At 38.4% G+C, this 16,452-nt stretch overlaps 1 protein-coding gene across 1 annotated transcript in view; it reads right to left on the reverse strand.

The window, feature by feature from the left end:
• LOC124172994 (dentin matrix acidic phosphoprotein 1-like) overlaps positions 1–16,452 on the reverse strand; it is an 89,386-nt gene that overhangs the window by 24,518 nt on the left and 48,416 nt on the right. Inside the window, exon 4 of the mRNA XM_046552527.1 lies at positions 8,669–8,844. Within this exon, the coding sequence (XP_046408483.1) occupies positions 8,669–8,844 (176 nt within the window). The remainder of the gene's footprint in view (positions 1–8,668; positions 8,845–16,452) is intronic.

Consider the following 16,452-nt stretch of genomic DNA (forward strand, 5'->3'; position numbering starts at 1 on the left):
AAAAGAGGCCATTAAAACAAGAATCGCAAATGATAAAATGAATGGGGTCGCGGGTTTCAACCTCAGAAAATCGTTGAATCCCATGATAAAAAGAATGAGTAAACTGAGAGGAGGAAAGAAACCTAAAAAACTGACCAATCACAGACGACCTGACCTCCCCAACGGTGTTTATAAGCCCGGCAATAACCAGGTCCATCATTCGCCCTGAAGACGATGGCAGAGAAGGCCATCGAAACGTTGGCAGCAATGCCCATCCTTAACCGCCTGATTTTCCGTGAATATTTCATCAACAGCATTCGCCGGGAAAGCACCAAATCCGTCTTTATTCCCTCTCTATCCCCCTCCACTCCACTTCTGGGATCGAAACTTTGCTATGAGCAGCAGAGTTTTGTCTAATTTAGTTTCATTCCCGAGAGTAAAGTTTCGTCTCGGGTCGAAACTTAAGTCCTCGGAGAATTCATTTTAGTGTGGGAACGAAACTAAACCTAGGCATCGTATAATCGTTTCGTTTCACTTGTCATCCCTGGTTATACCTCGGTATTTGGAGAAAATAGCCGTGGATAAATTAATTATCATGAATGGAACGTCGTTGATTTTTCACGATGAAAACTTTTATTTAATTAGAGAAAAGTTATATAATCGGGTGGAATCGTAACGTGATTTTTAGATATTATATAATTAATTGAAGAATGAGCTAAATAATATAAAAGAAATCAACTGCCATCGAGTTTAAAAGTAGTTTCATGATAAAAGATTAGCTATGCATGACAAGCCGGAAGGGAATCCATCCGTCCGCTATGGCCGCATAGCAACGGGTAAACTATAATATAAACAATGTCCATTAAGATATTATTATTTTGTAATAAATGAAATTTGCATGCATTATATATTTTGTCTACTCATAGATACAAGCGGTGAAGTTTTCTACACAGGGCTGAGATTTTATAAATGTAGAGAGAACATTCCCTAGGCTCTCACCCCGTCGTCAATGAAGTGCTCGAAAAGGTTATTTCCGTTCAACTGAGGTGTGCTTATTCGATTCCGGAATGCCAATTTAGTACTTTTTAACTCTCTACGCGCAATAAACCAATTCCGTTGTATTTTATTTTTGAAAGTTTAAACTACCTCTTCAATGCAGTATTTTCTTTCTTTGTGTATTGGAAAGTGGTACATGCAAACTTAAGAGTAAATCTTTATTTTTCTGTTAAGCACGAAGTTTTTTTCAAAGATATTGCTAAAATAATTTTGCAAACTTTATATCAGATTTTTTTCTGACCACAAGGATTATTGAATTGAACTTTTTCATTTGTATTATTTCAAATTTTTTATATATAATCTATTTTTACAACTAATCAAGTTACTTTTAAAATTCTAAATGTAATAAAATCGAAAAAAATCAAAAAATCGAAAATATTGAAAACTTAATATTGGATTTCAGTAAAGCGGTCTCTAAGAAATATATATGAATATTTTAGGGTTGTTAGTAAAAGTTTTTGACTTTTGTCCGACTAAAGTGGGGTTTGGCCCAACAGTGCGGCGTCGAGAATTCTTATGATGACAATAACGTTACGCACTGAATTTCGTTTGCTCTTTTGTTTTAATAATTAGCTCGCAACGCGCGCGCCTACCAGGCGACGAAATTTCGTGAACGAATGCTTGTATTCGATCGCCGAGTAAAGCGGCAACGCATTCGTCTGCGCTATAGTTATTGCGCGTAGCATTGAGAAATGAATGCAGTACTAAACTGCGCAATGACGTTCTCCGAGTAAAATGGAAAATTCACTAGATCGTTCTAATTTGTAGTCACTCACTTGTTCTGCCTTCATTTAACTGTCGCAACCACGAATACACTTTCCTCACATCCACAACTCCGTCATCACTCCGTCTCCTTATCTAATATAATCTAATTATTTACTATGTCATCGAGCCTAGAGATAGGCATCAAAATTTGGTTTCCATGACGATGACGAAAGAGGTCAAACAAGACATAAAAATCTTAATATTTACTGTCATCGAACCAAGAGATAGGTATCGAAAATTTGCTTCCATGACGACGACGAAAGAGATCAATACAAGATAAAAACTTTAAATATTTACTACGTCATTGAACCTAGAGATAGGCATCAAAATTTGGTTCCATGACGACGATGAAAGAGGTCAAGACGAGAGAAAAATCTAATTATTTACAGTATCATCGAACCTAGAGATAGGCATCAAAGTTTGGTTTCCATGACAAAGACGGAAGTGGTCAAGACGAGAGAAAAAATCTAATTATTTACTGTATCATCGAACCTAGAGATAGGCATGAAAATTTGGTACCATGACGACGACGGAAGAGGTCAAGACAAGAAAAAAATCTAATTATTTATTACGTTATTAAACCTAGAGATAGGTATCAAAATTTAGTTTCCATGACGACGACGAAAGAGGTCAAGAGAAGAAAAAATCTAATTATTTACCGTATCATCGAACCTAGTGATAGACATTAAGTTTGGTTTCCATGACGACGACGGAAGAATATGTGAGGAGAAGTCCACCTGTTTCTCTCCGTTTTTTTTCCTCCTTTCCACGTCGTCAGCGTTCGAACGAAATTAAGACTGGAAGGAGGAGTATTTGAAGTCGTAGTGGGGGAAGGGGGGAAAACTTCAAAGGAAATTTACGAGCGAAATGGAAGGAGGAAGGACACCACTTCGCTAACGAACGCCGACCCTAATGAAGGCGATGACGATAATGTCATTTTAAGGCGGTCGTGCGGGCGACCGATGGATCGCAAGATGGCGAGGGCGCACCTTCAGCCGGCGTCGAAACCAACGGGACTTCATAGAGGGGGTCCAATAGGGTGGTTTCCTATTATTTTTTTATTGCCTAAATCGACAGATTATTACTCCCGGAGTACGTATTTCACGCTTTTAGATTTTTAAATTACGACATCTATTTTTTGCGATTAAATGAAAAGTGAAAATTTTGAAGCGCACGAAAACGCGACGGCTAAGTACGAATGCTGGGAAAACCCCGCGTGACTTCCGTCTGGTTCCCGCTGTCGCCGTGTGAGGTGATTTTGGGGCGAGGCTTTGAGCGCTGATACGACGCAGGATGCTAGCAGGTAGCAGAGTACTCTGTCGTTTAGCTGCAGCGCTTGCTATGGAAGCCATGCTAGCTGGTAGCGCTTGGCTTAAATAAGGATTATTAATACCTTATCAAACGAGGAAAACTTTCCGACCTTAGCCAGTTTTAATAGGTGATTATTAAGACATGTTTCTCTGAGTTCTGTGCCTCATGCATGCATTGGTAATCTCAGATGATGTAAAACTCCCATCTACTCGTATAAAAACTAGGTCCCTGTGACGTCACGTGGAGTGGCATCGCATGGGCGCCAATCTGGCCTTTTTCAAATGAGGATAAAATTGACCCTTGCCATTCGTCTAAACCGATATTTCTAAAACAAAATAATTTGTACATTATGAATACACTAATGTTGGGAAACGAATCGCAATTAATGCCTTCCGTTTTCTTTGATGAAGGAAACTACCCTACTTCCTAAGTGAGTTAAGCCTATACTTCGATCTACGCTCCTGTAAGGATTCCCATCTTAACATGCTATTTATTAGCAAATTTATAGCAACTATAATGCTATTCATTACACAGTCATTTAGCAACAGTTGGTAGCTAACATTAAAGCATGTAGCCAGGACACGAAAACGTGAAATTAGGTTTAGGATACTTGATAAACTCTTTTGTTTCAGGTTTTACTTTGTGAAAATCCATTGTACACAATAAAAATTTACGGTACGTTTTCACACAATTTATTAATACGACCGGTTTCGTCGCAGAGGCGACATCTACAGGTGCAGCAATCGTTATTTCTATAGTTATTTTGTTGTTTATTCGCTGCTTTTACGCGTTGGTATTGGTACGCGTAAGCGATCGTCGTAACGACAGTTGGCCGAACTAGTCGTGTGAATGCATGTCATGACAATAGCTCACGTAGTTCGGAAAATTGCCACTTTACGATGGTTAGGCGCTGGGAGACCGGAAGAGGAAGCGACAAGAGAAAGACGAAAATCTCGTGAAGCTCTTTTTTTTTCATGGATTTGTCCTAGGAAGGAAGAATATGGGCGGAAGAAAAATTATTCGGTAAATACACGTTGAACACGGTAATATCTTGACCCGGCATACCTCAACAGCTTTGCAAACCGTCAATTTCCTGTTCACTCTAGATGTCAGCACTAGAGGGCAGCACAGGTTATAACAATCGTCGTCTCAATGCACGATAGTTCCAACGATTGGTGGAACAATCGTAATGTGAATGAGGCATTACGTGGTTAAACCCAGCGTTGGAATCTCCCGTCTTAATGGATTTACGCAATTGAGATTTACATTAGGCATTCCGAGGTTTGCTTACCCTAATTAGTCCGTCCCCAACGCAGGAGAACACGGACCGACCGACTCCGACGCAATTTCTTTGATTCCGGCTCCCTACCGCAAGATGTCGCTACCATTGATGATGATTGGGATGGGATACGGTAAAAAGAACAAAAAACGGTCGAAAATGTTTGATGTGTCTGATTGCGAGTGAAGAACAAAGAAGGGAAGGGAGACTCGAGCCAACTCAAACGTTAATCGAACCCTAACCCGTGCTGCCCTCTCACAACGTCTCCCCGAAACTGCGCGGCGGCAGGAAACAAAAGAGGAACGGATTGCGGGGTGGGATGGGGGGGGGGGGGGGGGGAGACGCGTCGAATAAAAGGCTTTCATTATGTCGAACGGAGTCATTTGTTTCATTAGTTCCAAATCAGACCGCAAGGATTCGCTGCGGTGGGGGGTTGGAGAGGATAAGAGATGCTCTTTTTTCTGTCGGAAAAGAAATACGGAACGAAAAAAAGGTGGATTTTACTCGTTTTTTTTTCTTTTTATTTTCAGTTAACATTTTTTGTTACATTAAGACTTCTTTCCTTTGAATTTGATGACAGCAGGGGAATCCGTGGAATTCGAGATTAGATCGAAGTCGCAGTAAATACGTTTGATAAAAACTTCGAGATATCGATCTGTTCCACTTAATGAGAATAGCTTACCGAATTTAAAATATCATGTATTAAAATTGAAGACAGTGCATTAACTATGCAATAACTGTTAGTATTTTACAATTCAGTAACGGTTAATAAGGTAATCCACCCGGTTTTAGAGAAAGATCGCAGTTTTTAAATATTATTTTTTGATTTTTTTGAGGTATTTTAAATGTTCTATATCGCAGGAATAGAAAAACGGAATCTAAGATTGGATCAAAAGGAAAAGTAGGGGAGGATTAGTAAAAATCTGCGTTCAAATCTATAAACACAATTCATTAGTGGGGTTTTTCAATACCCTGGTTGGTACAGGAGTTACTGGTAGATGCATGGATCTCACGCTGAACGGAGTCATTTGTTTCATTAGTTCCAAATCAAACCGCAAGGATTCGGTGCGGTGAGGGCGGTTGGAGAGGATAAGAGATGCTCTTTTTTTCTGTCGTAAATGAAATACGGAACGAAAAAAAGGTGGATTTTTAACGTTTTTTTCTTTTTTTCACTTAACATTTTTTGTTACATTAAGACTTCTTTCCTTTGAATTTGATGACAGTAGGGGAATCCAAGGAATTCGAGATTAGATCGAAGTCGCAGTAAATGCGTTTGAAAAAAAAACTTCCGAGATATCGATCTGTTCCACTTAATGAGAATAGCTCACCGAAATGAAAATATTGCTTATTTAAATTGAAGACTGCATTAACTATGCAATAACTGTAAGTATTTTACAATTCGATGACAGTTAATAAATTCAAACTTATATACTTCACGACCCCTTATTATGTATATATATATTTTTTTTATATCACGAGATGTTGGTCTAATGTAAATATTATTTATTTTTTCAAACTTTGCCTTCGTTTTGGACATTATATTTGTCCATCCTCAGGGCTATAAAAATGATAATGTATGATAAAAAATTAGTTAAATACAGGCAATTTTACAGTTGTTATACATTAAAATACATGGAAATACATATTCAAAATTTACCTTTAAGTCTGATGTTGTTTTTATTTATTTACAATTTGGTTGCTTGGATTTCTTTCTTTGTTGGTTATGTCATTTATTAAATTATGATAAATTTTGCTAAGGTAAGTAATGTCTGTTATTTTATTGCAGCTTTTTTTATTTCTGGATATTTGGTACATTTCTTTGAATAATCTTTTTGATAAAACTGGTTCTGTATCTAAAATTTTGGCCTCTTCGAAACGAAATGAGTGACTGTTTGTAATTGCATGATCTGCTAATGCACAAATTTGAATTTTGGTCTTAATTGATGCTTTATGCTGTGAGATCCTATTTTTTAAATATTGACGTGTTTGGACTATATAATTTTTATCACAGTCTTTACATGGAATTGAATAAATGATATTGCTTCTAAGCTGCATAGGGGTATTTGACTTAAGTTTAGAATATATGAGTTTATGTTGGGTTTTATAGTTTTTATGTGCTATTTTAAAATTTGTTTTTTTGAATACTTTGGTAATTTGTTCTGATAATCCATTTATATAAATCATTCCTCGATATTGGTCTGTATTTGTGTTTGATATATTTGTTGTAGTTTTTGTATTGTGAGTCTGTGAAGATGATTTTTTATTTGAATAGAGTATGTTATTGATTAATTTTTTTGGAAAGTGGTTTTCTTCTAAAATATTACCAATTATTTTCAAATTTTTTTTATGGAAGATCTTATCACTTAAACTGAGTGCTCTAAATTTGAGTGCCATGGCCGTATTTATTTTGTGCTTTAGAGGGTGGTGGGAATGAAAATTTAGATATCTATCTGCTTTATGCGGTTTCCTGTACCAATCTATTATTATGGAATCATAAATAAAAACATCAGACTTAAAGGTAAATTTCGAATATGTATTTCCATGTATTTTAATGTATAACACCTGTAAAATTGCCTGTATTTAACTAATTTTGTATCATACATTATCATTTTTATAGCCCTGAGGATGGACAAATATAATGTCCGAAACGTAGGCAAAGTTTGAAAAAATAAATAATATTTACATTTGACCCACATCTCGTGATATAAAAAAAAAATATATATATATATATACAGTTAATAAAGTAATCCACCTGTTTTTAGAGAATTATTGCAGTTCTTAATTGTTTTTACTTGAGTTTTTTGTGTCCTTGAAATGTTCTTCATTGCTGAAAAAGGAAAACAGAGCCCTAGATTGGAGCAAAGGGAAGAGTACAAAAGAATTTGTTATAATATTTTTTGTTAAAATAAGACTTCTTTCCTTTAAATTTAATGACAATAGGGGAATCCGTGGCATTTGAGATTAGATCGAAGTCTCAATAAATGCGTTTGAAAAAAACTTCCGAGATATCGATCTGTTAATCTAGGTCAATCTGTTAAGGAAGTCCACCTGTTTTTAGAGAATAATTTGCAGTTCCTAAATTGTTATTTCCTTGATTTTTTTTGGGTTTTATTTTAAATGGTCTTTATTGCTGAGATAGAAAAACGGAGCTCATGATTGTATCAAAGGGAATAGTACAAAAGAATTTGTAAAGTCTGTATTCAAATCTATCCGGTCAATTCATTAGTGGGTTTATTAGCAACCTGGTAAAAATAGGAGTTACTAGTAGGTACCTGGATCTTGCGTGTTTCATTCAGGAAATCAATGAACTATAATTAAGTCCATCCATTTTGATGTTTTGGAACGCAAAATTTTTGCATTCGACATTCCTTATTAATTTTTTAATGGAAACACGTAGGATATCTGCTATAACGAGTGTCTTGATGAAAGTTAGCAGGAACGAGGTGAACTCTGCGTATTTTAAATTGTAAATTGTTGTGAAACGATTTGTAAAAAAATATAGCGGTGTTTTTACTGAGTCATATTGATCAATGAAGAAGAGAGTAATATTTAATGAAGTTATAAATTAATTTAAACATCATCATCATCACAGGTCAACAATACTAAGATCGTGTGATCTTAGGTTTTCCCGGCCGATCAGTGGCAGAAAAGTTTCTCGGGTTTTCCACCGGTTTAGGTCGTCCATATCTCCCGACGTTTCGATCAGCGACTTGCTGATCATCCTCAGCCTTGATTGCAAGATATCAAAGTAAAAATCATCAACGAATTTTGTAGTCGTTTTTCTGGAGACGAATTGATTTAAGAGGGTACAGTACGACAGTTTGGTCGACTTTTTTACGGCGCCTTACTTCCTGAAAAACAGTGATTGCTTCTTTTCTAGCGCGATGCGTGGAGTAGAAGCAAGGAGGTAAATAATTATGCGATTAGTTAAAAATTATACTACGAAAGATTTTAAATATTATTTATTGTCCAATAATATTCATTAGATCCATTAATCCATTAAGCTTACTGAAAATCCATATTATGTATTTACTTAGTAACAAGCCGATGAAGATTAATATTTAAAGACTCATAACTCCGCTATAAAACATTATTCATCCGCAAAATTTTCGCCGAGTACATCTGAGGTAGGGGTCCTCTTATTCTAGTACTTTGTAAAAAATTGTTTCCATTGTAAGAACTTGTTTAAAATTTATAATGAATGAAATTGATGGCGCTTCAAATTAAATAGATAATCCTCATAACGAATATTGAATAAGGTAAAACATCATTACTTACCACTTCTGCCTATTCCAGGGGAAATGCTACCTCCAGCGCCTGTTCTCTGCATCACGGCTGGGACTGGTACCACTCCCATTACTTCGCTCACTTCCCGTATGGCGTTGGCGGCGCTGGAATCGGCGCTTGCAGGCTGCAGAGTGGTGTACTGCTTTCCCGAACCGTCGCAAGCGGCGCTATAGATAGATAGATTGATAGAAAAATATTCATTGTTCAGTAAATACTCCGTGAGAACAAAAATAATATTAAATTAAATAAATAAATTACATTTTGCTAGCACATTACATTAAATACCTACAATATAAAGGATTACAATGATATTCCATTCCATGATATAATCGATCTTAGCGAATGCATGAAATATAGTTAAAAAAAGGGCAAATTGAGCTATTTTCCAATCCGGATTTTATACAAACACAAAAAAGTCACGTATTCTTAACTACACAAATAAAAAACTAATAAAACGCTACAGCAAAATATTGACCATAATAACCAGAACACAAATTTGAAAAAATAAGAGGTCGCCGTGTGAGGTAACCTTGGGGCGAGGGTATGTGCGCCGCTTCGATGCAGGCTGCTAGCAGGTAGCGCTTGGCTTAAATAAGGAATATTAATTCCCTATCAAACGGAAGAAACTTTCCGACCTTAGGCAATTTTAGTAGGTGATTATTAAGACATGTTTCCCTGAGCTCTGTGCCTTATGCATGCATTGGTAATCTCAGACGATGTAAAACTCATATCTACTCGTATAGAAACTAGGTCCCTGTGACGTCACGTGGAGTGACATCGCATGGGCGCCAATCTGGCCTTTTTCAAATGAGGATAAAATTGACTATTGTCATTTGTCTAAACTGGGATTTCTAAAGCCAAATAATTTGTATATTATGAATAACTAATGGTGAGTAACGAATCACTGTCAATGCCTGTTGAACTTTATAACAATTCTTTCACTTCTCTTTTAATGTCGGCCAAGGATTTTAGATTACATGGAGCGAAAATGAAAAGGAGACTTCATTGATTTCCACTGATTTATTTCGTCCGGACGACATCTTTCGAACCACAGAGGTCATTTACAAGTACCAACCGTAGCGGTCATTATCAAGTGCCACAGATAACCTTTATGGTTCGAAACATGTCATACGGATGAAATAAATCAGTGGAAATAACGAAGTCTCATTTTCTCATTCTCAGTCAAACAAGTTTTCACTTTCTAGTATTAACTTCCACATAGTTGAGCCTAATACAATGGAACGAATTACATGGAGCCTTTGGGATACAAATATAGGTATGAGGTACAACATACTTCGCAGTCAATGCCTTTCGTTTTCTTTGATGAAGGAAACTACCCGATTCAATAGGAGAAAACAGAATCGTTTATAAAGGTGGAATGTAAAAGATGATAGCTTATTCGTTCAAGTTTGTTCAGTTCTTAATTGGGTCGAAAGTCTCGTGGTATGTGTCTCTCTGTCCGCAAAACTTTCGATAGCTATCGAAACAAGTTTCGATTTTGGGTCAAGGTCAACGAACAAAGTTTTTAGAAAATGGCTGAGTTGAGTTGCAGCAGTTTGAGTTTATGAGAAATAATTTACGAGAGTCCCAAAAAACTAATAGCTCTTCAGAAACTACAAAATTTCCTCTTCGTGAAGAGAAAGGGAGAATGATGAAAAAATGCATTAATCCCTTATAAACTCCCCCTAACTTTGTTCCCCCGACTTAAAAAAAAAACTTCTTGTTCAAAAGTTGTTAAGGCTTTTCAAGTGAACGACCGACCTTCGTACAAGTTTTCATGGCATGTTTGGAAACTTTTCAAAGTTGGCAAAGCCAATATAAACTTTCCAAATGTGGCAAGATTGTTTCCGGGAGTTTATCGAGGTCATGACTCAACTATATGAGGTAGGTCGTCGCGCATGCCTGGCGGTCGATTTCGTGACGTCACGTCGTGTCGTCACTGTGTGACGTCACGAGGTGCCATCACCACGTGATAATGTGACGATTAATTCCTGATTATATAACTGTTTTGACAGTTTTATGGGACTAAATTGTTCCGCAATGGAGAAAATGCATGAAATTAGTTACTAATGCTAGAAAGTCTCACTGAATAGACAATTTTCTCACGAGTCCAAATACATAAGTTAAAACTCTCCTAGTACTCAACAAACGTCATTCTATTCTAATTAAAAAGGCTCGAATATCGCTTGAAGTCATGTAACCTGAAACGCCTTCTGACGTCATCGTACGGTACATCGTTCACTTCTCTGAGAAGCTAGGAGCGGTAGAGCCTCGAATGGAAGGTATCATAATGTGGCAAGATTGTTTCCGGGATTTTATCGTGGTCATGACTCAACTATATGAGGTAGGTCGTCGCGCATGTCTGGCGGTCGATTTCGTGACGTCACATCGTGTCGTCACGTGGTGACGTCACTAGGTGTAATAACCACGTGATGACGTGACGATTCAATCACGGTTATATCCCCAATTTTAACGGTTTTAGGGGAGTTAATTGTTCCGCAATTGTTAATCCTTCACTGCATTTGGTGAATGAAACACCTAACTCAGTGCCGGTTATTTCTGAAGGGTGCATTTCTACGTCCCTATTGCATGGTATATCTTCAGATATGATGCACCTTTTACTATGCGATTCTCGAAGTAGACATTAGTTACCACAGGCGATCAGCTTCTCATTACGTAGAAGGAAGTCCGCTTGACAACCTGAAGATTTTTCCTATCCATCTCTAAAGTAAACAGAATAATAATGTTGTAATTATTATAAATATATTTAGTAAAGGCATGAGCGCCAAAAGGAAGTTTTCGATGAGAACTTGTATCATATGTGATACATATGAACTTAATTTATACATTGATTGGGCCCTTATTTATAATGAGTAATATTTGGAAATTTTAATTAGAAATATATTAAGTAAATTAGAAGTATATTTCGAAAATATTATTAGAAATATATTTAGTGAAGAAACGGGCGCCATAGAGAAGTTTTCAATGAGAACGTGGATCTTATATGATACACATGAATTTAATTTATACGTTGATTAGATCCTTATTTATCATGGCTAATATTCAAATTTTCCTTAAAAATAAAAAATAGCAGGAAAAGTCAATAAAACATCAAGATTGAATCGTTTCCTGATGCAATACACCACGTCGTTATACAATGTGGTTCTCAAAGCAGTCAATAGGTGACAAAGGTGATCAGCTTCTGCGGCAGACTCCCGATTATCCGGCTGCGGTTTATCCGGATTGCGGATTATCCGTGCATGATTTCTCAATTTTTTTTTACTCTCGCTCAATTTTTTTCCGCGTTCTTTATTTTTAAAAAATCGGACGCAAAATCATCGGAATTGTTGCATTAATGCTAGGATACACAGGGTTTATAATTTCTGTTAGAATCCCATTCGTAAAACGGAGGCGATCGCGCGCTAGCTGCATTCGCGGGAGCACCGTGTTCCCGTCTGAGCGATCGTACTAACGTAAGTTGGCCGAACTAGCAGTGTGAATGCATGTCCTGACAATAGTTCACGTAGTTCCGAACGTTGCCACTTTACGATGGTTAGGCGCTGGGATACCGGAAACGGAAGCCACAAGGGAAAGACGATCATCATCATTATTATCTGTTCATTTTATCTCTGCGGGTGAGCTGGTGTGGCTTAACAGAGTTGGGGTGAGAGGAGGGAAAGTTTAACTACACGTGACTTTCCCTCTGCCAATCAGCAGGCAGTAGGCGTGGTCTAGCACTTCGGAACGTCAGTCGCTCTCAGACCTCCGTCGTGTCAACTTCGTGAATCTGCTAGCAGTGTTGCCAAATCTCGCGCGTCCTCTTGGTGCTCTTCGATTCTTCCATTTAAATCCAACTTATAACTTACTGTTCCTTATTCTTCCACTTCAATCCTTTTCCATCTCCTTTCCAGAAAATTTTTATTCATCTTTTGTAATCCCATCAGCACCGACTCCCTCCCTCCACCTATTCCCTCTCAGTACTTTTCCGATCCCTTTCTTACCAAACCCCTACGCCTATGTATGCCTTTCACCAGCGGTCTCGCATTTAGCGGACAATATCCTGGCTTCTGAGATGGGATTATCCTCAATACATTGTATGCATTGTTTCGCCGCCGGGCCCAAAATATCTGTAGCCACGTGTGAGTCACACCTTTTCAGTGAGACACAAGGGCGGCTATGTACATTTGGCAACGTTAAGGTCGCTCCTGCTCTCTCTCTCTCGGTACTACCCCTTCCCCTTCAGCGAGGCCCCTTCCCCTTCAGCGAGGCCCCTCCCACTTCAGCGAGGCCCTCCGAGAGTGTCCGGGATCTCACGAAAGTTGACCCGCAGAGATAAAATGAACAGATAATAGTCAACAATTCTAAGATTGGTTTGACGCAGCTCTCCATTTCTCTCTCCTATCCTCTAATCTCTTCATAGCTACATATTCATTCTCTTTTACATCCTTTATAACCTGTCCTATATAACTCATTCGGGGCCGTCCCTTGCCCTTTTTCCCTTCCACTTGTCCTTCAACGATTGTCTTCATCAGACCATCGTGCCTCAAAATGTGGCCAACTAAGTTGTCCCTTCTTCTGCTTAATGTTTTTAGGAGGCTTCTCTTTTCTCCTACTCTCCTTAGCACTTCATGGTTACTCACACGGTCAATCCATTTTATCTTCATCATTCTTCGGTAGCACCACCGTTCGAATGCTTCCACTCTTGACTTCTCTGCTGCTGTCAACGTCCAAGCCTCGCTTCCATAGAGAAACACACTCCATATGTAGCATCTGATGAATTGTTTCCTTACTTCTATGCTGGTATTTTCAGCTGTAAGGATAAGTTCGTGAAACTCTCTTTCCTCTATTTATTTTCATGAATATGTCCTAGGAAGGAAGAATATGGGCGGAAGAAACATTATTCGTTAAATACACGTTGAACACAGTAATATCTTGTCGCTGCATATCTCATCAGCTTTGCTAACCGTCAATGTCTCGTTCACTTCATATGTCAGCACTAGAGGGCAGCACAGGTTTTAACAATCGTTGTGTGAATGCACGATAGTTCCAACGATTGCTAGCACAATCGCAATCTGAACGATGCGTTATGGGGAGGTGCGAGTACTCGAAAATTCGAGTCGAGTCGAGTATTTGGTATTAGACTCGAGTAGTATTACGAATGTGGAGTCGAGTCGAGTAGTTCCAGTTACAGAGCTGTCGAGGCCATTAAGTTCAGAAATCTGCCGGTAGGAGGCGCAATCAGAAAACTCATGTATTAATACCGTTTATATGGTCGATAAGTCGTTCTAATCCCATAGTCTCTGAAGGCCGTTTTACACGGGGCACGGAATTGCGCATGTTATAGCTGCGTTAATTTCTAAAATGGGGTGGAATTGCGCGAATGCATAAACGAAATTAGAACAGGGGCTATTTTTGCCGTCTCGCATCCACGAATTATCGCATGTGTTCATGCAATTAACCGCTTTACACGACGCAATTTTGATTGCGCCTTCGCACGTACGTCAGATTGCGCAATTCCGTGTACCGCGTAAAACGGCCTTCAGATTCAGCCTGCTGTATGCGTATCAATCAACCACCATAGCAGTCGACGTGGGCGCCGAATATGTTTTTTTGTCAGACGCGGTGGCTGACTGTCTTCCGTCCCGGCGGCGTAATCGAAGAGGACCGCTCTACCGCTAATATTTTCTTATGCGATACTTTTGTTTCCTATCATTCTTTCTTTGCTTTGCTGATTCTGACACGATTTACGCCAACGTCCCTCATTATCTTTACGGAAGGCTGCGCGTTTCGTCAAAAACTGCAACGGGCGTACAGACAGCGTTACCCAGATGTTAAGCGAATTAGGCTGGGTGCCGCTGGAGACTCGGAGGCTGCGCGCTAGGCTTAGATTGCTAGAACAATTGAGAACGCATATTTTTAAGAGCCACACGGAGAATACCATATTTGAATTGCATTGTATATTTCCAGGTGCAGATAGAGTTAATCCATGAACTAGATAAAATACAAAGGAAGGCTGCGCGTTTCGTCAAAAACTGCTACGGGCGTACAGACAGCGGTATTCAGATGTTGAGTGAATTAGGCTGGGAGCCGCTGGGGACTCGGAGGTTGCGCGCTAGGCTTAGATTGCTTCAACATTTTAGAATGGATATCTTTAAGAGCGACACAGAGAACATAATATTAGAGCCACACTATATTCCCAGATCCAATAGAAGCGATAAATTAAGAGAGATGTTTTGCCGAACGGATATATATGGGAATTCGCTTTTCCCCCGAGCCATAAAGGATTTCAATAAACGCTAGTCCCAACCTCGTTAGAGCACTTCATTTTTTTTAGCTCTAAACGGCTGGTTTCCTAACACCCCCTGCCACACGCCTTTTAGGTGGCTTGTGAGGTATTATGTAGATGTAGATCTTTTCCTTTTCACATCAAGCAAAGCATTCATATTAGAAAATTGGGGATAAGAAAAATGAGAATATGTTGGAGCATGAACTACTGAATTGCCTCGTTCACAATTGCCATATTCGATTCGACTCGATACTCACGAGTAGTTTTCAACTCAACTCGATACTTGACTCGATACTAGCGAGTAGTTTTCAACTCGACTCGAGATCAAAAACTACTATTCGCACATCCCTAGAAATTTACAAATTTTTTATATTTAAAATGAAGCAATTTCACCAATTCACACCTGAAACCATCAAATTTACTGGTATCAAGCTTCATTCTGTATCCGATAACCAATCCGAGCTCAAAAATTCAATATCTACATCTACACCTACATAATACTTTGCAAACCTACTCTCGGGTGTATGGCAGGGGTGACCAATCACCAACATGCAGCATGCAAGAGGACCTCCACATGCAAACCGCACAGTCATAGAAATATTACGCATACTTGGAAAATATACATACATATTCATAAAAAAAACTTGCTAGTGGTTAGTAATTCCTAGAGAAAATACATGCAAGGTTAGAAAAACATGCAATGAGTCATCCTGGCAAGTGACGACATTAATCCTAACAATTGAGACAACGTTGCTATCCTTAATAGTACGAGGGAAACCTGTTTTTCAGTCTAGTTCTTTTATTTTCTTCTCATGATCACGTCTAGTATAGTGCGATGGTAAACGAAGGATATGATTCACGTCGTCTGAGAAAAAATCTTCTTCGAATTTCCTTAGTAAGTTAAGCCTATACTTCGATCTACGCTCCTGTAAACATTCCCATCTTAACATGCTATTTATTAGCAAATTTATAGCAAATATAATGCTATTTATTACACAGTCATGTAGCAATAGAGTGCTTTCCTATTATTTTTTATTGCCTAAATCGAAAGATTATTTCTCCTGGAGTACTTACGTTTTTCACGCATTTAGATTTTTAAATGATGATATCTATTTTTCGCGATTAAATGAAAAGTGAAAATTTTCAAGCGCGCGAAAACACGACGGCTAAGTATTAATTCTGGGAAAAACTCCGTGTGACGTTGTTCTGGTTCCTGCTGCCGCAAGTGAGGTGACCTTGGGGCGAGGCTTTGAGCGCTGATACGACGCAGGATGCTAGCTGGTAGCGATTGGATTAAATAAGGATTATTAATACCTTATCAAACGAGGAAAACTTTCCGACCTTGGGTAGTTTTAATAGGTGATTATTAAGACATGTTTGCCTGAGTTCTGTGCCTCATGCATGCATTGGTAATCTCAGACGATGCATAACTCCTATCTATTCGTATAGAAATTAGGTCTCTGTGACCACACGTGGAGTGGCATCGCAA

This window comes from Ischnura elegans (genome assembly GCF_921293095.1).
Source record: "Ischnura elegans chromosome 13 unlocalized genomic scaffold, ioIscEleg1.1 SUPER_13_unloc_3, whole genome shotgun sequence".
Lineage (NCBI taxonomy): Eukaryota > Metazoa > Arthropoda > Insecta > Odonata > Coenagrionidae > Ischnura > Ischnura elegans.